Below are 25,820 nucleotides of genomic sequence, written 5' to 3' on the forward strand. Positions count from 1 at the left end.
ACGAGGAAGTGGCCGCCGCCTAGCCGAGTGCTAATTGGCTCCCCTGCTGCCCGCTCCGCCGCGGCAGGAGCGCGGGCGGCGCGCACGGCGGCGCGCCGGGAGGCAGAACCAGACGGAGCCGGACCGGGAAGCCGCAGGCTCGCGCCGGGGCCGCCCTGGCCGCGCGCACCCTGGTCGGGAAAGGGCCGGACAGGGCAGGATCGCGCGCGCAGGCGCGAGGCCACGCACGCCAGAGGCCCGCCCCGCCCAACGCCGGCCAGAGCCTGCTGCCGCGTCCGCTCCAGGTGGTACGGAACCTAGGTTGGCCTTCTCTACCCTGGGCAGCCTCTGACCCGGAAGGGGAGCGGGGAAAGAGGCTGTGCGCCTCTTGGTTAACGAGCTTCAGGGGTTGCGGCGGGTTAGTGACAGGCGCGCGCGTAGCGATCGCCTGTGCCGCTTTGCTCGGGAGCAGTCGAACGAACTAGCGCCCGGTGAGTAGTACCTGCCTGACTCCGCGCTCCCCGCCACGCAGACTCGCTGGGGCCTGGAGGTGTTTCCAGAGTGTTCCTGCGCTGGAGCCTGAGCCTGGCCGTGTCTTGCAAGCTCTGTCAGGATATCTACCACCCTAAATAAACTGATAAGTGGCCTGCCCAGGAGAAAGTGTTGTCCTAATGGGGTACTACTCTCACGCCCCCTAATAATCCTTAAAATGGGAATCGGTCTTCTGGAGACCATACAGGTTTTGGGGAGAAGTCACTGGGGTAGGGGTGAGGTCTTGATCCCTATCGGAGGAGGCAATCTTCCTCCTTTAGAGTTGAGAGTGACTGACGGAGGCCCTCGTTGTTGCCTGTTACTGTATAGCCTAAGAATGATTTTCATGTTTTTTTTTTTTTAGGATGGATTAAAAGAAATCAAAAGAAGTAGAGTTTGTGGTACGTGGGAATTATATGAAATTCAAATTTCAATGTCCGTAAAGTTTATTAGAACACAGCCACGCTCATTTGCTTCTGTATTGCCTGTGGCCACTTTCACTTCCTAACAGCAGAGTTGAGCAGCTGCCCACGAAACCCAAAACATTTACGGTCTAGAACTTAGCAGAGCAAGTTTGCCCACCCCAGACCTAGCAGGTTGAATCTCCACTGGGAGGCAGGGGCTAGAACAGACAAGAAACGCAGCGGGTGAAAATTTAGAATAGTATAGGCAATATGATAAATCACTTGTATAGAGGGGGGGAGATAAAAATTGAGAAGAAAACCCTTTGCATGAGAGTCTAGGTAAAATGAAGCTTCGAAGTCTACTAGGAATTAAGTGAAACAGTGATTACAAGACAAAGGGGCAAGGGTTGTGTATTCGGACAGGCAAGCCTTGGTGTTTACCAAAAGGGAGCAAAGTTTAAAAAAAAAAAAAATAGTAGAAAAAGACTTCCCTGTCACATAGAAAGTAATCAAAATGTTGAAGAAAATAAATTGAGTGAGAAGTCCTGAAACATTTCACTCTTCTAGAAAAACCAGGCTGGTGTTGAAACTGATTGAAAAACCTTTTTAGTTTTGTCATCATCCATTCCTACTAGGGAGTTGCTAGCTTTCTTATAATCTGCTGATTCTACACATGCCACCTGTGACTGTTTTGCAGTTTAGTATCCAAAATGTACTGTTTAGTAGTAAAATAATTTAAATATACGGATGGAAATACCAGACCACATTACTTGCCTTCTGAGAAACCTGTATGCAGGTCAAGAAGCAACAGTTAGAACCGGACGTGGAACAACAGAACTGGTTCAAATTGGGAAAGGAGTCCATCAAGGCTGTATATTGCCACCCTGCTTATGGAACTTATATGCAGACTACATCATAAGAAATGCTGTGCTAGATGACTCACAAGCTGGAGTCAAGATTGCCAGGGAAAATATCTACAGCTTTTAATGACAGAAAATGAAAAGGAGCTAAAGAGCCTCTTGATGGAGGTGAAAGAGGAGACTGAAAAAGCTGACTTAAAACTATTTAAAAAACTAAGATCAAGGCATCTGGTCCTATCACTTCATGGCAAATAGATGGGAAAAAATGGAAACAGTGACAGACTTTATTTTTTTATTTTCTTGGACTTTAAAATCGCTACAGACAATTACTTCAGCCATGAAATTAAAAGATGCTTGCTCCTTGGAAGAAAAGCTATGACAAACCTAGACAGCATATTAAAAAGCAGAGACATTACTTTGCCAACAAATGTCTGTCTAGTCAAAGCTATGATTTTTCCAGCTGGGGCACAGAAAATACCCCACCAATAATAAATCAATCAAAATAACATCTGTTATACAGAAGAGCCTCACAGTTAAGGCAGCGCATGTACACCATCCTTTCTCTGCTCCTGGTAGTAAAGTGCTTTTTAGCAGCTTTGAAAGATGATTAGTAGTTGACTCATTTGGTTTAGGTTTGTTTCTAGTTTTGTTCTTTGGCTGTACCGTGTGGCTTGCAGGATCTTAGTTCTCTGACCAGGATCCAACTCTGGATCCAGCAATGAAAGTGCTGAGTTCTAAACCATGGAGTACCAGGGAATTCCCTCTAGTTTTCCATGTACTGTATGTGTGATCTTGAACAAGTCACTCCATTGCCTGGGCTATTTTCAACTTGTGCAGAATGAAGGAGTGTGGACCATGTGATCTCTTAAGATTGTATCTCTCCAGGCTTAAGAATTTAGGCTGTGATAAATTATCCAAAAATAGGTGCGCTGGAAGCAAGGAACAACAAAGTCTATGAATTTTTTGTTCTTATTTTGCTAATTAAGGACATGAATCTATTATTACTTACTGCCAACATAAGTTTGTAAGAAAAAGGACATGTTTTAAAAGTGCAAGATGTTAAGATGTAAGAAAGCTACCATCTCAGGATAAAGGGCAGCCTTTCCCATCCTAAAAAAGGATAGTTGGCAGGCTAGCACTGACATATTGAAAATAAGAATAGGGTAAAATACAATTCAAAAGCAGAAAAATTACAATGTAAAAATTTATTTTATAATACTCATTATATGTAATTGTTCCTTGATACACTTTGGCAATTTGGATGGGGATAAATATATTCAATATTATGCAACTCCCAGTAAAACTCAGATGTCCAACCTGATGTATTATTTTATTTCTGTCACAGTCACATTCTTGTCTCACATAGGCTAGTAAATGAAATTGGAACCTCACCTTACCCAATTGCACTCAATTTGGAATACCCGTTGTTCCTCAGTATCAAGGGTGGTAGGGATTGGTTCCAGAACAATACCCACCAACCCAGGAATGCCAAAATCTGCAGGTGCCCAAGTCCCTTATATAAAATGGCAAAGTATTTGCATTTAACATGTGCACATCCTCTCACGTGCTTTGAATAATTTCTAGACATGTAATCCCTAATACAGTGGACATCCTGTGGAAATAATTGTAAATTCAATGCAAATGCTATGTAAATATTTGCTGGTGCAGCAAGTGCAAGTTTTGCTCTTTGGAACTTCCTAGTTTTTTTTCCCCTAAATACTTTCAAACCAGTGTTGGTTGAATCTGCAAATGGGGAGCCCTCAGACACCAAGGGCCAACTGTGTTCCAGAAAAGCTGAAGAAAAGCCAAGGAACACTATCCCTCTTTCTACCAGATTGCTCTCCCTACTATCCCCACAGAGGGAGTCTGGACACAGGTCAGGGTAGGAACTGGGAGGGCAGCCAAGACTAGACACCACGTACCCAGGGTGGCACAGCTTAGGTTCCTAATCATTCGGCTAGAACAGTCAGGAATAGAGAGCAGCATCAGTCAGAGACAACCTTCTAAAACCACTGTGCTAAGGTTTCCTGCTGCTGGGCTTCATCTTCTCACTTAAGGAGATGACAGTGGCCCTTGGAATATCCGCAAGAGTACTTTGGTAAAGCTTAGGGGGCCATGCATTAAACTGCCCTCCACCTCCAGACCAGGGGTCAGCCAGCAGCGGCCTGCAGCTAAAACCCAGCCCAGTGCCTGAACACTTGTAACATTTTGTAATAGGAAACACTCATTCTGAAATTCAGTGAGGGAAATGTTACCCTAATAAAAAAGGAATCCCATTCTTCTCATTTGTAGACATGCATTACAAAAAAAAGTACTCAATTATTATTATGTTTTCAGTTCAGTTCAGTTCAGTCGCTCAGTCGTGTCTGACTCTTTGCGACCCCATGAATCGCAGCACGCCAGGCCTCCCTGTCCATCACCAACTCCCGGAGTTCACTCGGACTCACGTCCATTGAGTCAGTGATGCCATCCAGCCATCTCATCCTCAGTTGGCCCCTTCTCCTCCTGCCCCCAATCCCTCCCAGCGTCAGAGTCTTTTCCAATGAGTCAACTGTTCGCATGAGATGGCCAAACAACTGGAGTTTCAGCGTTAGCATCATTCCTTCCAAAGAAATCCCAGGGCTGATCTCCTTCAGAATGGACTGGTTGGCTCTCCTTGCAGTCCAAGGGACTCTCAAGAGTCTTCTCCAACACCACAGTTCAAAAGCATCAATTCTTCAGCACTCAGCCTTCTTCACAATCCAACTCTCACATCCATACATGACCACAGGAAAAACCATAGCCTTAACTAGACAGACCTTAGTCGGCAAAGTAATGTCTCTGCTTTTGAATATGCTATCTTATGTTTCGGCTTCTGTCAAAAAGTTTGTGGAAATGGTTTCTCTCTTGTAAGTTCTTACATAATAACCCTGACTTTGCCTCCTGGCCCACAAAGTCTCAAAGATTTACTCGCTGGCCCATTACTAAAAGGTTTTCTACCCTGGCCCTATAGTGAGGAAATAGCACCCTTAATGGGAGCACCCTTTAATTGCCTGGAGCACCCTCCAGCCTCTGGCCAGCAGTGACTTTCTCCCCATGTCAGAAGGAAAAAGAGGCCATCTCAGCCAACTCCTTGCCTTGGGGTTAATGGGTCATTCTTGGGTGATTCAGTCATGTAGGTGACAAGTCATCTGCCTGAGGGGAGCGTGAAACTCTGTAATATGCCCCATGTCTCTGCAGCTCTTCCCTGCCCTTGAAAACAGACCCTCAGGGATGTGTGCTTGGCCATGGGGGCCCTTTTAGTTCTCTTGACTTGGCTGTCGGGCCCTGAGTACTACCCGCCATTGGCGCTTAGCACGAGAGTATGGCAGAGAGAAGCTAGTACTGTTTGAAGCTCTCCCATGGAATGTGGGTAATCCAAGGTGGGTAACCCAGAGTTCAGTAGCATCTTCTTCAGCTGGCCCTCCTAATTTAGGACTCTCTTTTATCTTTTTGGACACCTAAGTGATATCCTTTTTTTTTTTTTTTTTAATTTTAGGAAGACGTGATTTTCAAAGCTAATTATGAAAACATTTGTCATTGGGATCAGTGGGTGAGTAATTTTGCTACCGATAGCTGGTCAAGATACTCAGGATGTCCAAACAGTGTTGCCATGTGGATGTGGTGGGAGAAGAAGCAGTGAAAAGGAAAGAGAAAAGAGAGCAAGCCACTGTTGAATTTAAAACAGTTAAGTATTGGCTACGTAGATGCCAAGAAATGGGAGAGTTTCCTGTAAACAGAAACAAGAGAGTCAGTACACAAAGTTTACCTGCCTGACTTTATTTTCTGAAGCTGACACCAGCGGCAAGGCCTCATCAGATGCTACTTTGGTTTGGGGTGATATATCATTCTCCACGTGGCTGCTCCTCCACTGTGACCTAGAAAATCTATTGTTTCTTTCCACTTATGCTCAGTTTTGGACATGTGGAATGAGGAACCACCTCACCTCTACTGCTTTTTCCCCATACTTTTTTATCTTGAAGTAGTCCTTATTGCTGTGGCATGATTATTAATCATTTACCCCTCTTCCTCTTAGAAGTGTCCTAAATTATATGGTCACCCTTACCCATGTAACCAGAAGTGGGCATTCAGATAAGGCTACAGCAACTCAAGAGGACGTTGTTTGTTTCACTAGTGCATTATATTCATCTTTCTTCTGAGTACTTTCATGTTATGTGTAGTCTAGTTAAAAAATAGTCAAGACTATTGAAATTAAATGTTGTAATTTGGGCGAGATCATCGTGTTATTGTATTACATTACTATAGTGAGTCATCAGTTAAAAGTAAAATTGCGTGAATTAAATGCCAGAACTTTGCCTTGACTTGCTCCCGTCTAATTAGAACGAAGTTCAGTTTTTCTCTGCCTTGGCTTCTCTTCTCCATCCCTTGCTTTCCATGCTCATTGCCACCATCCTAATTCAAGCCCTTATATTCCCTGATTCCAGTCTCCTCCTCTTCATCTTTCCTACATACCTCTACCAGTTTAATCTTTATACAAAATTTTTTAATTATTCTCTCACCTGATGAACAATATCCCGTGGTTCCCAATTATTTAAAATGGAGTCTGAATTTCTGGATATATGAGGACCATCCAAAATAATAAAATGTATTAGCATCAGGGGCAGGCAGGGTACAGGAAAGATTTGATGTAGGAGCTTAGGGGTGTCACCAGAGACTCCATTTCTCTCTGTCTTCCTCCTTTTGAATTCATCTAAAGTTGGCTCCATTATCTGGTCACAGGAGACCACCAGCAGTTCCTGGGACCTCGTGCTGCTTCTAAGCCTAGCACTAGGGCAGGGACTCTGCTTCCCCCAGGCCAAGGGTCTCTTAGACTCGACCAGCTGTGTCACATACCCACAGTCACAGTCGAAGGCAAAAGCAAGGGGACTGCCTTGATTGGTTTAGGCCAGTGGGGCCCTGCTCTGAAGTTGAGAGCAGGTCACTCCAAACCAGACCTTGGAAACAGGGTGGCAGGAGGGGGAGCCCAGGGAGGCCACTACCAGATCCACTATAGGATCCAATCCAACCTTCATTCCGCATACGTGCAAATAAATGCCCCGCATCTCAGTATTCCAGCCCTCCGTGTGGAAATCTGGGTCATGCTTTCTTGTCATGTGCATTACTCCCTAAGAAAGCCTGTCTTCGCTGTCTCTTCTTCAGCATGGGCCAGGATTTTGTTTTACTGCTGCTGCTGCTTCTGCAAAGCCCTTGCCAGACTCAGCTGCAGTTCCTGCCTGCCTTCCTCCAAACACATTGTGCTGTATCTCTCTTGTACTTAAAATTTGCTGCCCTGTGAACTAATTACCAGACCTGCCTCTTGAGAAACCTGTATGCAGGTCAGGAAGCAACAGTTAGAACTGGACATGGAACAACAAACTGGTTCCAAATAGGAAAAGGAGGACATCAAGGCTGTATATTGTCACCCTGCTTATTTAACTTATATGCAGAGTATGTCATGAGAAATGCTGGGCCGGAAGAGGCACAAGTTGGAATCAAGATTGCCGGGAGAAATATCAATAACCTCAGATATGCAGATGACACCACCCTTATGGCAGAAAGTGAAGAAGAACTAAAGAGCCACTTGATGAAAGGGAAAGAGTGAAAAAGTTGGCTTAAAGCTCAACATTCAGAAAACGAAGATCATGACATCTGGTCCCATCACTTCATGCAAATAGATGGGGAAACAATGGAAACAGTGTCAGACTTTATTTTTGGGCCTCCAAAATCACTGCAGCCATGAAATTAAAAGATGCTTGCTCCTTGGAAGGAAAGTTATAACCAACCTAGACAGCATATTAAAAAGCAGAGACGTCACTTTATCAACAAAGGTCCATCAAGTCAAGGCTATGGTTTTTCCAGTAGTCGTATATGGATGTAAGAGTTGGACTATAAAGAAAGCTGAGCGCTGAAGAATTGATGCTTTTGAACTGTGTTGTTGGAGAAGACTCTTGAAAGTCCCTTGGACAGCAAGGAGATCCAACCAGTCCATCCTAAAGGAAATCAGTCTTTGGTGTTCTTTGGAAGGTCTGACTTCCTTCCTCCCAATATTTTGGCGACCTGATGCAAAGAACTGACTCATTTGAAAAGACCCTGATGTTGGGGAGGATTGAAGGAAGGAGGAGAAGGGGACGATACAGGATGAGATGGCTGGATGGCATCACCAACTCAATGGACATGAATTTAGGTAAACTCTGGGAGTTTGGTAATGGACAGGGAGGCCTGGCGTGCTGCGGTTTGTGGGGTCGCAAAGAGTCGGACATGACTGAGTGACTGAACTGAACTAATTATTCACTTGAGACTGCAAGGAATAATGAAGTTTCTGAAGGATTCAAGGGGCATCCATGAACCTTGTGAAACTTAATGCTTGTGTGAAGATATTCATTTTTCTAGGGAAAGGTTTTATAACCTTCATCAGATTCTCATGAAGTTCCTTGATGTTAAAAAATGTTAACTCCCTGGGTGTTAGAGTCGGATTTTGTATCTCATCTCCAGTTGTTATCTTGGGCAAGTTTTTATGAACATACAACTTTTCAACCCTTAGTTCCTAAACTGGACAATGGGAATTTTAATTCTGTCTGTTCAAGGAGGGATTCTCCACTTGTTGGAGTAATTACAGACAGCTTTTTTTAATTCCTCCCTAGCCAGATAGTGGTGGTGGTGGTTGCTAAGTCATTTCCAACTCTTGTGACCCCATTGACTCTAGCCCAGCAGGTTCCTCTGTCCATGGGATTTTCGAGGCAAGAATACTAGAGAGGGTTGCCATTTCCGTAGCCAGATACCATGTTCCAAATACAGTGACCTTTCTTGTTACCTGTCACATGAAAAATGGACTAAAAATTTTTGTCACATTAGAAAAATGGACTAGAAGTTGTGCATTTATTTGGATTTTGTGAACAAAGGAGGAAGTGGGCCCAAGTAAACCCATTTCCTTCCCTATATCCCAGGATGGAATCTGCTCCATCTGGACAGTCTGGCCCTGTGGTTGGAGAGCACACAAAGGAGGCTGTGAGCCTGCTGGTGCACGGTGGTTATGAGCCTGCTGAAGGAGAAGAGTTGAGTCTTAAGGTGTCAGCTCACCAGGATGGTTGCAGACGAATTATAGGTTCTAGGCTCAGACGGGTTAAATTCTTCCCCTCCTCCCCCTCCCCCACACCGCCACCACATCTCTCTGACCTGGACTGCCTTCTAGCTGGTCCATCTCCTCTGATTCTAAAAAAAATGAGGTGCTTGTTTTTCATTGGCTCCAGCTAAGTCAGTGAAAAGCAATCTTGTTAGTTCACCTACATGATCTTAACTAAAGAGGTAGGTCTAGAAAATAATACATTTTTGAGCCAGATTGCTCATACTGTAATAAAGTTACCCTTGTTTACTATGTATTTTAAACCAAAATTCAGTAACTAAATTATGGGCATTCAATATGGATTACAGACATTTTTGTTAGAGGGAGAAAAAATTCTCACAACAGCATTTACTCAATACATAGGGTAAACCCACCCTCCCACTTTTCCTTTTCTTCACATTTTACTTTGTTTTTGGCCTGCCACATGTCATGTGGGATCTCTAGTTCCCCAACCAGGGATCTAATCGAGGCCCCCTGCATTGGAAACTTGGAGCCCTGGGCACTGGACTAACAAAGAAGTCCCCATTTTTCCATTTTTAAGGAGGTTGCCTATATCCAACCCAATTGTGTGGACTAAGGTTAAACTCAATATGCCAGCAAATTTGGAAAACTCAGCAGTGGCCACAGAACTGGAAAAGGTCAATTTCCATTCCAATCCCAAAGAAAGACAATGCCAAAGAATGCTCAAACTACCGCACAATTGCACTCATCTCACACACTAGTAAAGTAATGCTCAAAATTCTCCAAGCCAGGCTTCAGCAATACATGAACCATGAACTGTCCAGATGTTCAAGCTGGTTTTAGAAAAGGCAGAGGAACCAAAGATCAAATTGCCAGCATCTGCTGGATAATGGAAAAAGCAAGAGAGTTCCAGAAAAACATCTATTTCTGCTTTATTGACTATGCCAAAGCCTTTGACTGTGTGGATCATAATAAACTGTGGAAAATTCTGAAAGAGATGGGAATACCAGACCACCTGACTTGCCTCTTGAAAAACCTATATGCAGGTCAGGAAGCAACAGTGAGAACTGGACATGGAACAACAGACTGGTTCCAAATAGGAAAAGGAGTACGTCAAGGCTGTATATTGTCACCCTGCTTATTTAACTTATATGCAAAGTACATCATGAGAAACACTGGGCTGGAAGAAGCACAAGTTGGAATCAAGATTGCTGGGAGAAATATCAATAACCTCAGATATGCGGATGACACCACCCTTATGGCAGAAAGTGAAGAGGAACTGAAAAGCCTCTTGATGAAATTGAAAGAGGAGAGTGAAAAAGTTGGCTTAAAGCTCAACATGCAGAAAATGAAGATCATGGCATCTGGTCCCGTCACTTCATGGGAAATAGATGGGGAAACAATGGAAACAGTGTCAGACTTTATTTTTTGGGCTCCAAAATCACTGCAGATGGTGATTGCGGCCATGAGATTAAAAGACGCTTACTCCTTGGAAGGAAAGTTATGACCAACCTGGATAGTATATTGAAAAGCAGAGATATTACTTTGCCAACAAAGGTCCGTCTAGTCAAGGCTATGGTTTTTCCAGTGGTCATGTATGGATGTGAGAGTTGGACTGTGAAGAAGGCTGAGCGCAGAATTCATGCTTTTGAACTGTGATGTTGGAGAAGACTCTTGAGAGTCCCTTGGACTGCAAGGAGATCCAACCAGTCCATCCTAAAGGAGATCAGTCCTGGGTGTTCATTGGAAGGATTGATGTTGAAGCTGAAACTCCAATACTTTGGCCACCTCATGCAAAGAGTTGACTCATTAGAAAAGACTCTGATGCTGGGAGCGATTGGGGACAGGAGGAGAAGGGGACGACAGAGGTTGAGATGGCTGATAGCATCACCCACTCGATGGACATGAGTCTGAGTGAACTCCGGGAGTTGGTGATGGCCAGGGAGGCCTGGCGTGCTGCGATTCATGGGGTCGCAAAGAGTCGGACACGACTGAGTGACTAAACTGAACTGAACTGAAGGTTAAACAACAGCAACAAAAAAAAATTGTGAATCAAGTTCCTTTTACTTTGTAGCTATAAGGTATTTTGGTAATAATTTAATTATATCTAGTAAAAAATTTTGATGAAAAAATATTAGATCCTTTTCCCTTTCTAGATTATAAACATATTACCATTCATCTTACTGGGGAATAAGCACAGGTTCTTACAAATACATGTGCAGTCAGGAGTCTTTTGTAGTATAGACATTTGATGGTATGGTGAAGTCTTGATTTCTTACAGTAGTGGTTTAAGTGCACAAAATAAAAGAGGAATGCAAAGGAAACCAACTGTGATATTAATACAGTTATAAAAATATTTTTAAAAGCAAAATTTGTAGCATTGTGATATACGTGCTTCTTTGTTAACTCACTAAATAGCACTGTCCAATGGTAAGTCTAAAAACTACAGTAAATTTGAAGTAATAATGAGTATCAATGGTATTAATACAAGATGTCTGCCCCAAGTGCAACATGTTATGAAACTATTTGTGATTTCAATTGGTGAAAAAGTCAAAGGTACAATTAACAATAGTGTTGTTTCTGATTTATATTTACAATGAAAGGAAATGCCAAAAATCTGTTAGAATTTAGTGAAAATAAAGATGTAAATTTTTTTCAAGTTCACAAAAACCTTGAATCTGTCCATAGACTCTTTACAGTTACATCAGCCCTAGGTTAAAAAAAAATCTGAGTTACTGAGAGGAGGTGTGCTTTGCGCCCACTATGCATGTTTCTGAGTACCAGAAAACTGGATACATACGAGGAGGAGGTGGTGAGGGTCCCCATTCTCCTTGATGTCACAGTCCAGCCAGAAGAGACAAGTAACTACTAGATGCAGTAAGTTACAATGGACCTCCCAACCAGCCCAACCAGTGGAGAGAGATTAGAAGGAAAGGAGGCACCCACAGGAGATGAGAAGCCTTGATAGGTGGGCTTGTAATAAGCCACTCCTGCACTTTTCTTCACTGTACATTGAGACAGAATCATAGTGAGCATGTACAGTTTCATATACTTGCACTAAGATGTGCTGCTCACCTTCTCTGAGTGCCATGTAAACTCTGTAAATGTTTCAGCATAGACAAAAAATTGTTCTACTTCCACTACAATAGCTGTAATTTAAGTCTTAGTATTTAATATTGCCCAGTTCACTTGCCCAGCAGTTAGTTACCTTTCTGCTCCATCCTGTCTGTTTCATAAGACCTACTTGGGCCTATAGTTTTGCCAAACAAAGAAGTATTATCTATAAAGGAAATAATTCTTCTTGGTTATTACATATTGTGTGAAATATCTTTTTGTAAGGTCAGTTTTAAATGTTTTATGTTCTTTTAATGCATCTTCCTTCTCAGTATTCTCTTTTTTTTTTTTTTTTGGTTCAGTGTGACAAATGGTGGGAAGACAACACTGGCTAAGAATTTGCAGAAACACCTTCCAAACTGCAGTGTCATATCTCAGGATGATTTTTTTAAGGTATCTATGAAACTTCTCAAATAATTTATTTAAATCGAAACAGTTATAATAGCAATGTCACTTGAATTACATCCAAAAGCATTTGCTAAGTGATTGAGCTTTGTAGTGAAGACAGGCTCAATGCAATAGTGTTACTTATCCACCAGATGGCACACTTATGGGAGCTACTCTTTGATTTTATTTATCCTCATCACCAAAGCATTTGTTAAAGGTTTGTAACCTCTTCCATGACTGTATTATTTCTGCACTGAAGTTCTTTTGGGTACTTTATTGTTTTTCCAGCCAGAGTCTGAGATAGAGACAGATGAAAATGGATTTCTGCAGTATGATGGTAAGTAGATGAGCTTAGAGAACATCATGTGCTAATGTTCATTCCTTTTTCAAACCCAAATAACTTTGCTATCTCTGAAGAGAGTCTCAGAATAAGTTTAAATATGTTGCTATACTTTAAGCATGCTTTTGTAAGGGCTTCTGGTACATGTTCAGCTCTTGAAATAAATGAAACCCTTTCCCCTGTTCTATGGTTAAAACTGAAAACATTGGAACAATAGATTTTTCTTTTGAAGGTGGGGCAAGATAAGTCTCTGTTGTTCTGATCACTCCATAGGACACACACAGCTACCTAGACGATCATCTGTGTCCCATCTTGCCTAGGTCAAACTCTAGGACTATATGTCTCCTGACCTTACTTTCCCAGTGACCTAAGTACTGGATCTTGTCACTGCTCAAAAAAGATTAGTAAATATTTTTTAGATAGATTCACTTCACCCCCCTTGCCCACTTTAACACTGCTTTGAAGCCAATAGGGTAAAGTCCATCAGAAAAGCATCTACTTATACCTATAAAGGAATATCATGCTAGGAAACCATATTTAATGGTCTTATCAACTTTTAATAAGATCATTGTGTACTTACGCAAGCTAGCTCTCTTAAAGAACCATGAGATATGTTCCTTTTTTTTAACTTTGATAACCTGGAAGGGAAAATGTTATGTAGTCAGTTCTTACAGAAACATGATAGCTTTAAGAGAGGCAAAATCCTTGACTGGCTATCTGCTCTTGTGTCTTGAGCCAGTATATTTTTTTCTTCTCTTCCCCTCTTCTATTGGTTAGTGAGAAAGATTATTACAAAGTAAGAGTTAAGCAAGGAAAAAATATTTTCAATAATTGACAAAGATTTATTCCTAATTTAAATGAGTTCTTACAAACTAATGAGAAAAACAGTAATATCTCAAATGAAAATTGTCCAATAACGTGAATAACTATTCACAGGAAGCATAAGGTTACTTGATTAATGAATGTACAATAAAAAGTCAACCTCAAAAGTAGTTAAAGAATTAAGCTTATTTTTTCCCACTTACCTCATGAATAGATTTTTAAAGCACTAATAATAGTGCTATTTAATAATGGCACAGGCCCAATAAAATAACTTACGCTGCTGCTGCCACTGCTGCTAAGTCTCTTCAGTCGTGTCCAACTCTGTGTGACCCCATAGACGGCAGCCCACCAGGCTCCCCCGTCCCTTGGATTCTCCAGGCAAGAACACTGGAGTGGGTTGCCATTTCCTTCTCCAATGCATGAAAGTGAAAAGGGAAAGTGAATTCACTCAGTCGTGTCCAACTCTGTGCAACCCCACGGACTGCAGCCTACCAGGCTCCTCCATCCCTGGGATTTGCCAGGCAAGAGTACTGGAGTGGGTTGCCATTGCCTTCTCCAAAATAACTTATAGGTGAATATTAATTGGTACAATCTTTTTTGAAAAGGAGGTTGAGCATATGTCCCAAAGACCTCAAAATATTCATGCCATGTGTTCAAGTGTCCCACCTCCAGGAATCTATCTTAAGCAGAATTCTGAGCTCTTTAGGTAAATATACAAGTTTAAGGTAAGTCAAGGTAATGTTGAAATCTTTATAACTACCAAAAGAATAGTTTTAAAGTATATAGCTATCACATTTATAAATAGATGGAATCATTAATATATAGCTGATAAATATAAAAGAAGTAAAAAATAGAGAACTAAAATATCAAAGGATGGTGGAAAAATAGAAGATGGTGTAAAATGATGCTTTAAATAAAATATATCAGTAGCTGTATTAAGTTAAATCAACTAAACATGTTAACAGGTTGTCAGACTTTGGATTCTCTTAAGTCTTAATACATTTCAATGTATTGAAGTAAGACAGAGATATATTCTAATTACTGCTACTACTGCTACTAAGTCAGAGAACTGAATTAGAAATCAATAGCAAAAGAGTAAGTATAAAGTTCCAAAGTGTTTGAAAATTAATCAGTGGTTTTTTTCTTATTTTTATAAACTTTTTGTTATGGAAAATTTTAAGCAGATACAAAAGGAGGCAAGAAAAGTATAATGAACTCTCATGAATTCACCATTCTGCTTTTAAAATGATGAACTCTTGGCCAATTATATTTCATCTATACCCTCACTCACTTTCTCCTTCTGTATTATTTTGAAGCAGATCCCAGACATCATCATATTTTACCTGAAGCAAGACGCTTCATTATATCCCATGGGTCAAAGAACAAATCACAATGAAAATTAGAAAATATTTTTAACTGAATGTAAAGAAAATATATTAAAACTAATGGTACTTCTTGTTCTACCCAAGATGGCTTGCCCCATTACTTGCTATTCCTCCCTCTTATAACTAAAAACCCTGGATAGAATACAACAAACCAAGACTGTGAAAGACGAAGAGAGCATATTGACTAGGGACTTTGGATCTTGAGGAATGACATTGCTGTGAGTTCCCTGGGCACTTTTTTTTTTTTTTTTTTTGCCTGTCATATATATCTGGAAAAAGATGGTAGAGAAGTCTGCTACATGGAACCATCAATAGGTATAACTAAAAACTCCCAACAACTCTGTTCCCTTTCAGTTCAGTTCATTTCTGTCGCTCAGTCATGTCTGACTCTTTGTGACCCAATGGACTGCAGCACATCAGACTTCCCTGTCCGTCACCAACTCCCAGAGCTTACTCAGACTCGTGTCCATTGAGTTGGTGATGCCATCAACCATCTTATCTTCTGTCATCCCCTTCTCCTCCCACCTTAAATCTTTCTCAGCATCAGGGTCTTTTCCAGTGAGTCAGTTCTTTGCATCAGGTGGCCAGCGTATTGGAGTTTCAGCTTTAGCATCAGTCCTTCAAATGAATATTCAGGACTGATTTCCTTTAGGATGAACTGGTTGGATCTCCTTGCAGTCCAAAGGACTCTCAAGAGTCTTTTCCAACACCACAGTTCAAAAGCATCAATTCTTTGGTGCTCAGCTTTCTTTATTGTCCAGATCTCACATCCATACATGACTACTGGAAAAAACATTGCTTTGACTACACAGACCTTTGTTGGCAAAGTAATGTCTCTACTTTTTATGCTATCAAGGTTGGTCATAACTTTTCTTCCAAGGAGCAAGTGTCTTTTAATTTCATGGCTGCAGTCACCATCTGCAGTGATTTTGGAGCTCAAAAAAATTGTTCCCTTTAGTCAAAGGAATAGAAAAACAGTGCCCTAATAGAAGAGAAAATTATTTTGGTAATATACACTTTACTGTAGCCAAACAAAAGGAAAAACAACTTCCCTTCATGGTGTTAACAGGGCGCAGTGCATTTCTCGCCTTTTGGACCAGCAGCACCAGCACAGCAGGGTCCATTGGCTTTCCATGTTAGCATAGGAATCATATCAGTAATGCCAAAAAGAAAGTTGAACTTCCATACCTAATGGGCAGCGAAAAAAAGGAATAAGGCAGTGTGAGGTGGTGTGAGGTGGCACTCCACTTTCCCTAACCAAGTTGTGTCAACTACTGTCAGCAGGACCCACTGGAGAGCTGAACTTCTGTCCTCACTGAACTGAAATGAAGCAATACCTGAATGCTGCTACTTGCCTCTTTCTCCTTCCACAGCCATCCCCACACCTCAGTACGGTGATGCTCAGCAGACAGCTGAACATCCACCCAACCTGGACCTGCACACTACACCTGAACAGAGTAACTGCCTGCAAAAACAAGATTAAATAGGCTCCAGAGCCTTGTAACATAATACCCAAAATTTCCAGGAAGAGACTGAAAATCACTTGTCATACTAAGAACCAGGCAACTTTCTATTTGAATGAGAAAAGACAGATACCAACACCGCAATGACACAGATGCTGGAATTCTGACAAGGATTTTAAATAACATCCATAAAAAGGCTTCAGTGAACAACTGTAACCATTCTTGAATCAAGTGAAAAATTAGAAACCTCAGTAAAGAAAGAGGACATGTGAAAAAGTACCAAATAGAAATCTTAGAACTGAAAACTGATATAAAATTTTAGAACTCACTGGATGGGCATAATAGCAGTATAAATATGACAGAGGAACAAATCAATGAACTTGAAGACAAAACAATAGAAAGTATTAACACTCAATCTGAACAGCAGAGAGAAAATAGACTGAAAAGAAATGAACAGAAACGTGGGGCAATAACAAAAGATCTAACATTTGTATCATCAGAGCCTTAGAAGGAGAGGAGAAACAGTATGGTGCTGAAAAGTATTCAAATTAGTAATTGTCTAAGACATCTCAAATTTGGCCTAAGATGTAAACCTACAGATTGATGAATCTTAGTGATCCTCAAAGTTAATCAAAACTAATCAAGAAAAAAATAGAGGAAAAAAAACGTCAACATCACTACAAATTCCACAAATATCAAAAAGATGAGTGTATTAGGAACAATTTTATGCCAGTTGAAAACTTAACCATCTTACCAAATGCAACTTAATCAAAACAAATACCAGAACAAAGAGAAAAGCTTAATAGCTCTATATCTATTAAAGGGATTAATTCATAATTTTAAAATCTTCCACTCTAATATATCTACATACAGATGGCTCAATTCAGTTGTTCTGAACTAGGAGTGAGAATTTGCATTTCTGATAAGTTCTAAGCTGCTGCTGCTGCTGCTGGATGTACCACAATTTAAGAATTTCTGTTATAGGGTACTTTTCTAGAATTAACAACTGTAAGCTCTGAAAGTATACACATTTTTAAGTTTTGAGTATTATATATTTGTATTCTTTGTAAATTATTTTAATGATTTACCTCCTCTTATTTATCTGTAAGAGCTCTTTATATATTAAGGATACCCATTCTTTGCCAAGTATATGGCAGGTAATTTCCCCAGTGTGTCACTGTCTTTCTATTTTATAAATATTTTGTCATCCAAAAATGTTACACATTTATATAGTCAAGGGGGAATAGAAGTTATAAATAAAGCAATAAGTTTATAATTGTCAAAGTTGGTAAGTGGGGACATGGGAGTTCATTGTACTCTACACTCTACTTTTGTATGTGTTTAAATTTTCCCACAATGAAAATATATCAAGCATACCACTGTATCAATGTTAGAGTTTATACTTTTTGTCTAAAATGTTTGTTCATTAGGTGTTTTGAAGGAAAAATAGAATAGTGTTATTTTTTATGTTTATAGGTCACTGGATATCCTCATCATAAAAAGCCACAGCGTAAAACTTTTGTTGTATTTATTTCATATTTGTGTCTGTTTGTTTGAAGTGCTTGAAGCGCTTAACATGGAGGAAATGATGTCTGCCATTTCTTGCTGGATGGAAAACCCAACACGCTCTCCGGTATCAACACATGAGGAAAGCATTAAGGAAATTCCCATCTTAATTATTGAAGGTTTCCTTCTCTTCCATTATAAGTAAGCATTCCCCACTCAATTAATGACTGTATGAATGGGGAAAAAAATAATATGCACTAAATATGCTGTTATTTTAGGCCCCTTGACACTGTATGGAATAGAAGCTATTTTCTGACAATTCCGTATGAAGAATGTAAGCGAAGGAGGAGGTAAGTTTTGAAAATGCCTTTGTGGATTGTAATTCAAAAGACAGAGTTTAAGAAAAACAAGGAAACAGCATTATTGAACAATGTGTATAAGTTATTTTTCAAGCAAGGGAAGCCTCAACTCTTCACAAAGAACAAGACCTTTTTCCATAAATGGCCGCCCACATGGAGTAATGCAAATTACTTTTCTAAGAAAAGGCCCGTGTATGAATATAAGCTGTTTGGCTTATCTTTCCTAAATCTTCATATGGAGCAATTTCATTTTGATTATGATTTTAAGTTAATTGGCCTGTATTCTGCTACAGCCATTGAGGACACTGATTAGTTTAAAGCTTACTGCAACATAACAGTATTGCTATCATTATTTATATTAATATTGTCAATTCTTTTATAAACCACTTGAAGAGGAAAAGATGATTAGGAATGGTAGTCAGCGAGTTACAAAGTTCATGTTTAGATTAGAGGACTAAGTCTGTCGTATGTTATCTTTGTAACTGGCATTGGGTCTAAAAAGTATGGTCTTACCCCTTCTCTGAGTGATTTCCCCATGGTCCTGACCATAATTTCACTTTACCAGCTTTGTGTTTCTGTCAACATGAAGTTTCCTACATGTTTTGACAGTACAAGAGTCTACAAGCCTCCAGACGCCCCAGGGTACTTTGATGGCCACGTGTGGCCCATGTACCTAAAGCACAAAAAAGAAATGGAGAATGTCTCATGGGAAATTGGTGAGTGTCTTTTTCCCTTCAAGGAAGACTTTTAACTGTCACTGCCTCAAAGTACACAGGATTTTAGAAGGCATTTTTCTCACGTGTTAGATTGTAAAAGGACATTTTAAGCCAGAGCCCCCCTTTCCCACACTGGCTCTCCTGGCTTCTGCTTCTCTCTCTCTGACTCTTGTCAAAGTGCAGCAACTTCTAAATGGTCATTCATTCAACAAATACTGATTGAATGCATTCCCTGAACAAGGCACTGCTCTGGTGTTATCAAGGGAAATAAGACAGACTTGATCTCCAGTCTTATGAACCAACATTCTATCAGGGAAACAGATGTTAAATACACTTGCTGCTCAAGTTGTCCTTTCTAACTATGCTGAGTACTGTGACAGTGAGCTTCAGGGGGACTGTCCCAGTCTCAGGAACTGGGGAAGGCGTCCTTAAGGAAGCCACATTTAAACCACTTTATGATAGATTTAACTGGACGAAGGTAGGGGTGGGATAGAAGGTCACCCCAGACAGTGGGTATGGTGCATGGAAAGGCCAGGGGGCACTGGCAAAAAAGTTGTGGTAGAGAAAGACAAGCAATGGGTGATGGTGGTAGTACAGGAAGGGTACCTTACAAGGCCAAAGGTCATTGTCCTAAGGAAAGTGGGAAGCCCTCTGCAGAAAGGTTTATTACAAGGATATGGTAAATAGAAAATTTTTGTTTCAGTCAGACCCTTGTGGCTTTGTGAAGGGTAGATGTGTAGGGTGTGATATGGGACATACGTATTCAGAGGAACTGAATGATAGAATAGATATGGAGGGTGCAGGTAGTTGAGGTGTCAAGGACAACAGCTCAGGAATTGTCAGAACCTTGGGATACAGAACACAACATGGAGAAGATGCTGGAGGCTGGAGACAGAAGGCTTTTGGATGAGGCAGAGCAACCAGAGCAGACTCATCTTTTCAGAATAAAGGTAGTTGCCCCTACTCTGAGAGACTTCATGGCCTGTTTGGTAAATACAGAAAGCACATGGGACCTCCCCATGGTCTGGAGGCTCTTACGATCCCTTCTTCAGTCCAGTCCAACCCCTCTTCCGCATCCCCAGGGCCTGTCATGAAGTCTTGGTCATACTATTTCCGACCTAGACCATTGGTTGCAGGGATGTCTTCTTACTACTGCCTGTCCCCTCGCCTCCACCATCTCATGCGCCTACCTTGCTTAAATGCTTCCAAAGAGTCTCCAGCCCTCTGGGATAAAATCTAAACGGGCAGGAAGGATCTCAAGGTCTCCAAAGGCTAAGGCAGAACCTCGCTCTAAAATCTCATTTCTATACTGTTCATGCCTTCCCACATTCTAGCCTTTCCAAACTGAGCATCTTTTTCTTAACAGGCAAAATTCTCTCCTACCTCCCCCTACCTCTGCAGTATTCTGACTAGAAGGCTCTTTCCTTCCTTTAACCTACAGAATTTTCTTATAACCTACTTCTTATACCAAACTGACTGTGGCAATTTAAAGTATCTCAAGGCCTGGAGAATGCAGATTCAGCACATACGTGACAGAAATCACAAACACACAAAACAGCAGACAGAAAGACACACACACACAACGTGGTTTAAGAAGCTTCACAGGTTATCCTGATAAGTTTGAGAACTAATCCCTAAATGATTGTTTTGAGAAAGCACCTATTTGGTGCTCCTAAAGTGACGTATGGACAATGCCACTTAACTCTGTGTCTTTTTTGTTTTTATAATTCTCACATCAGCTAGTTTGAATTTTTCTGTAATAACCCAAATCTCTTACCTATTGTATCAGCTTTATATTTTTCTTTTTAATGGCTATTAATTTATTTCAAAATTAAGTTCCTGGGTTCTTTAAACTTTTGGTGTCTTCAAGAGATGCCAAATGCCAGAGTAAGCATCCCATATTAATAAGCCTGTTAGCATTTGAACTACTCTTTTTTCCCCTTCTCAGTTTATCTAGATGGAACAAAATCTGAGGAAGACCTCTTTTCACAAGTATATGAAGATATAATACAAGAACTAGCAAAACAAAAGGGTTAGTATTGTCCAATCGAAGTGGATTGTGAAGGAGCAACCAGGAAAAATATTTCATTACATACCCATGAATGTTGTTGTTGTTATTTTAGTCACCAAATCATATCTGACTCTTTTGTGACCCCATGGACTGCAGCCCACCAGACCCCTCTGTCCACGGGATTTCCCAAGCAAGAATATTGGAGTGGCTTGCCCTTTCCATCTCCTGGGGATCTTCCTGACCCAGGGATTGAACCTAGGTCTCCTGCATGGGCAGGCAGGTTCTTCACCACTGAGCCACCAGGGAAGCCCCAAGAATGGTATACCAGAATGCTAATGTAAGAGTGATCATATCCATCCCCTCATTGCTTTGAAGACAGTTCAGAATCAGATTCTTAATGGGTCTAGGGAGTCGATTACTTTTTGAGGGTGAAAATATTCACCCTTTGTTACCTCTCTTAATGATATTAGTCTGACATTTAGTTCAAATTTTTAATAGATGGCTGTTATTTCAATAGGACTGAAATTATTCTTTGAATTGAGTGAAATTAAATGCTGATGATCTTGTTTTAATAGGTATAGAGTTCTCTTTCTCCTTTATTCCTCAAAGATTTTTCATAAATACTTATTTCCCAAAATAAACACAAGATTTTAAAAATAACTTATTGAGTATTTCTTTAGGGTTTTCATATCAGATAATACATTTTGCAAGTGACAGACATCCTCCTAAATCTGGCTTAACCAGAAAAAAACAGGAGTGGCAGTGGCTTCAGGCTCAACTGAGTTAAGGAGAGCCGACGGGGTCCTCATGGTTCTGCCTCAATTTCTCATTTTCTGTTTGGGTGTATTTTGAGGTCAGTCTCTCTCCACTAACAGGCATGAAGTATTTTGGCAACACCATCCTCCTAAATCCAATAGCCCCAGTAAAAAAGACAGTTTTATCCTTTTTCAGTATTGTCTATGAGTTGATAAACAAAGCTGAGTATTGGATACAGAAGGGTCTATATGTTATTCTCACTAGTTTTGCATATGTTTTAAATTCTTTATTTTAAACATTTTTAAATCAATTTTCCGTATTATCCCAGCTGAAAAGTCCCAGGAAACATTTTGATTGGTCCTGCTTGGCTCACACGACTTTTGCTAAGCTAATCACTATGCCTGGGAGATGGCTTACTTTGGTTGGCTGGAAGTGGATCATGTACGCATCTTGTAATTGAGTACCTTAGGAAAGGTGTCCTGATTTAAGGGGAGAAATCCTCCAAAGGGAAGGCAGAGTAGGAGGTAGAAACCAGAAGAAGGAAGACAAAGTGTGCTGGGAAAACAAAACTATAGATGTAGATCTTTCCCTGGCACTGTTTGAGCTAACACTTTGCATGGCTAACATACAAAATGCAGTCATCAGCTGGCTCAGGAGAAGACAGTATGAGTCACTTTGGCAGTGAAGAATATTACATGCTCTTTTGGTGAGAAGCAACTCCCCTGGTGCAAATGTCATCATCTCTCAGAAAGAATTAGATTTCCTGTGTCCTCAGTAAATTCCTAATTGACTAGAGGTTTGAGCCCAGCCAGGCAGCTCATTGATCCTAACACACTCCCAGTTTCAGAATCAGCCCTTCATGTAGGTATGAACCTATTTAAAGAAATGTCAGGACCATACTAAAATTTCTTCCTGTAAGTGGAACTTAAAATCCTTGCCAGGTATGCCTGCTTACCCCTGCCATCTGTTACTCTGATGAAAGGCATACCCCCCCCACCCCATCACGAAGCTCAGGCCCCAGCATCAGTGGATACAGAGAATGTAGAGTGAAGGGAGGGACTCAGCCTTTGTAAATGATAGCACCTGAGCCAGAGCCACTTCTCTGAGAGCTGTTTGCTCCCTTGCTGACCTTGATAGGGTACTTACAGGGTGTTGATGCTTACAGTGGTTGAACACCTATACCTTTCCATTCTCTCAATAATGGCTAGGCTTGGGTCCCAGTTGTCCTTTAATGACCAAGTCACGTGCTGACGTTTGGCCTTATGCTGTATCTGCTGATAAAAATGAACGAGCCTCGATCATGTAGCTCAGGCAGATTGCATACTGAATGCCAGCTTTTGCCATCTGGTCCAAGACCCAAGAAAAGCTGGCGTGTTTTGCCGGGGGCTGAAAACCCACAGGAAAGTACATTTCCATGTCTGTAACACCCTCCTCTTTCCTTACCTACATCCTAGAGGTTTGTAAGGAAGTAGTCTTTCGTAAGACTATCTTGCCTGCATTTGAGATATTGGATAAAGCTTAAAAGAAAAAAAAAAAAAGAAAGAAAGAAATGTTATAAGAGACATCAAATCCAAGGAATATCAGCTTTTCCTACCTCCAAGATTTATGTTCTTTTTTTTTTCTTTTTTTTTTTTCCAGTTGTATAAATAAGTTACTGTGTTATTTATAGTAACCCATCACCTTTCCCAGTTCTTCCAATCACAGTGCCCTGGCAAAGCTAGCCTGGAGGGATCCTTAGCATAGCCTGGTTTAACCCTCAGTGAGGTTAAACCAGGCTATTCTGGACTCCTTCAAATGTTTCAGTTGAATATACCTCATGCTTCTTATAGTGTCTAATAAACTAATTTTCTATTCTAAACACAGAATCATAATTGTGATAAAGCAATAATAATGAAACAGAAACAAAGATTGAATTTAAATCTCTCTCTTACATGGTTAATTGCCATGTTTACTTTTATTTTTAAATTAGTATTTAATGTTGAATAAGCTTTGTAGAGTCCATTATATAATGAAACAATAAAACTAAATAGCTCTCCCAGTTTCCCAGTTAAAGGATTCAAGGTTGAGTTCTATTTTGCTCATTAAAAGTAAATTATAAGACCTGACATTGATATCTTCCTGCAGAAGAAAGATGTCAAATCAGAGGGATAAAAATTGCAAAATAAAAATTTAATAAAATGAATTTGGGGGGATATTTTTCTATGTTGAATTTAAAATATAATTTCCAATTATAAAATAATAGTATAATTGCCATAAAATTATTGAACCATTTCCTACTGTTAGATACTTAGTGTTGTTAAAAAGATTTTTACCTTGGCAAATAATGTACTGTAAAATATCTGTGTGTGTTGCTGGTTTTCTTTTGAAAGATATGTAAAATTTTCAGAAGTAGCACTTGCTGGGTCAAAGAGTATAATCATTTTTATATTTTGCATGCTTCAAAGATTACCAAAAAATGTGTGCTTTTCTAACATGAGATGTGTGATAAGAATGAGGCAGGCTGATCATTGACTTTCTAAGCCAAAGTCACTAAATATTCAGCTCAGCGTCCTTACTTTTAAAAAAGGTAAGAATACTTCTTTCCTCAAACCAAGGATATCATTCCAAAACAAGAATATTACTGTATCAGCCACCTTTTGTGATATTCTTCTAGTTCTCAAATTATTTCATTTCTTGAAGTCAGGGATCATTATACCAATTGCAAATAATACTGGATATCTGAAAATGGGCTTAAATTTAGCACAGGATTAAAAGAATGAGATTTGGACTCAATTTAGTTCTTTACAGAAAACCGGCATTTCTGGTCCCAGAATCTGTGTAATCTTAACACACCTTGATGTTAGTGTGAAGATTTAATAAAATGACAGTTGGAATTCTTCATTAATTTCTTTTCTTTTTGTAATTATTCCCAAGGTGTGTGAGTGACAGCATAAAGTGAAATGGACTGAAACCTTCCTGGAGTGAATTGGAAAATTCAAAGGAATCTGTTCAAGTACTATAACCAAGATACATTGTGCACTTTGCTACAATGACAGTCTGTTGTTTCGTTTGTTCTGCCTCACATGATTTCCTTAACACATGGAACAGTAAGTGGCTATCCATGATAATGGACAGAAATGTACCCTAATGCTGTTCTCACACCAAGAAGCGCACAGATACAGCGTAGCTCACAAAGACTGAGTCATTTCACTAGACTAATGATTTTCAAACTTTTACGAATGGGATCCAAAGTGAAAAATAAGATGTAGCTCACAACCCAGTATATGTGTAATCTGCTGATGTGTGTGTTTGTGTGGATGAGTCTATATATGTATGCATATGTGTCTATATTTGTTGCATGTATCATATCAATTATCATATAACATTTACCTCACGTCTGGTTTACTCTCTATATTTTTCTGTTTTTAATTTTTAAAAAATATTTGTCACCATCCCATACCGATGCCCACCTCCTGCAAATAATGGGATTACCAGGAGTAGCAATCACATTGAATAAATCAACAATTTGCAACGGTACATTTTTGTATGTGTTTTGTCCTTGTTACTGCTATAATTGTTTCTCATATGTATCTAAAACTGCTGGATCATTTGTGTCACTTATATTGAGACTTTGTTACAAATAAGGATTTTTGTGTGCATGTTTTATTTTGTTTTTGTCAAACCAATGGTCTAAAATTCCATAAGTAAGCCACAGTGACTTAAGTGGTATGCAGTACAGGGGACCTTTCATTGGAAAGCACAAACAGGTGATCTGTATAATTGTATAATTTCTTGACACCCCATTCAATGCTGGAATTTAAATTACTGATCAACTTGTTATTTATTAATAATAGATTTCTGACATTTTTATATAAATTACAAAAACATTTCTGACAGTTTTTACATAAATATAAAATATATTCTTAAATTAACTTTTAAACACTCTCTACAGACTCATCTGATCAGCTCTCATTACTTAGAAGTTTGTAACTAGCTTGCACTCAGTAATGATTAGGGTTTTTTTTTTTTTGCTCACATACACTATTAAAAGAGATCTGGGCTAAAATTACAGTTCATTCACTTAATAAATTTTTATGTTTTTGATCAAA

At 40.0% G+C, this 25,820-nt stretch overlaps 1 protein-coding gene across 12 annotated transcripts; it reads left to right on the forward strand.

Moving 5' to 3' along the window:
* The first annotated feature begins 104 nt into the window (after positions 1-104).
* On the forward strand, positions 105-25,820 carry NMRK1 (nicotinamide riboside kinase 1). 12 transcript variants are annotated; one of them, XM_060409353.1, is made up of 11 exons: positions 105-287; positions 512-655; positions 875-911; positions 5,292-5,345; positions 12,290-12,380; positions 12,663-12,711; positions 17,944-18,091; positions 18,169-18,240; positions 18,859-18,965; positions 20,914-20,997; positions 24,646-25,820. In XM_060409353.1, the coding sequence occupies exons 4-11, from the start codon at positions 5,317-5,319 to the stop codon at positions 24,651-24,653; spliced, it is 588 nt and encodes a 195-aa protein (XP_060265336.1). In that variant the 5' UTR covers positions 105-287; positions 512-655; positions 875-911; positions 5,292-5,316; the 3' UTR covers positions 24,654-25,820. The 12 variants fall into 12 exon arrangements, with proteins under 12 accessions (XP_060265336.1, XP_042099271.1, XP_060265337.1 ...); XM_042243337.2 differs by having other exon boundaries at positions 105-284; XM_060409354.1 differs by lacking the exon at positions 512-655 and having other exon boundaries at positions 105-470; positions 875-5,175.

The sequence above is a fragment of the Ovis aries genome, chromosome 2, assembly GCF_016772045.2.
Source record: "Ovis aries strain OAR_USU_Benz2616 breed Rambouillet chromosome 2, ARS-UI_Ramb_v3.0, whole genome shotgun sequence".
Classification (NCBI taxonomy): Eukaryota; Metazoa; Chordata; class Mammalia; order Artiodactyla; family Bovidae; genus Ovis; species Ovis aries.

Excerpts from the sequence above, each read along its gene's own strand:
- NMRK1 (XM_060409354.1), top strand. The coding sequence starts at position 5,317 with ATGAAAACATTTGTCATTGGGATCAGTGG. Across the intron at positions 12,381-12,662 it reads CTCAGGATGATTTTTTTAAG|CCAGAGTCTGAGATAGAGAC; the intron begins GTATCTATGAAA and ends TTGTTTTTCCAG. Across the intron at positions 18,966-20,913 it reads GAATGTCTCATGGGAAATTG|TTTATCTAGATGGAACAAAA; the intron begins GTGAGTGTCTTT and ends TCCCCTTCTCAG.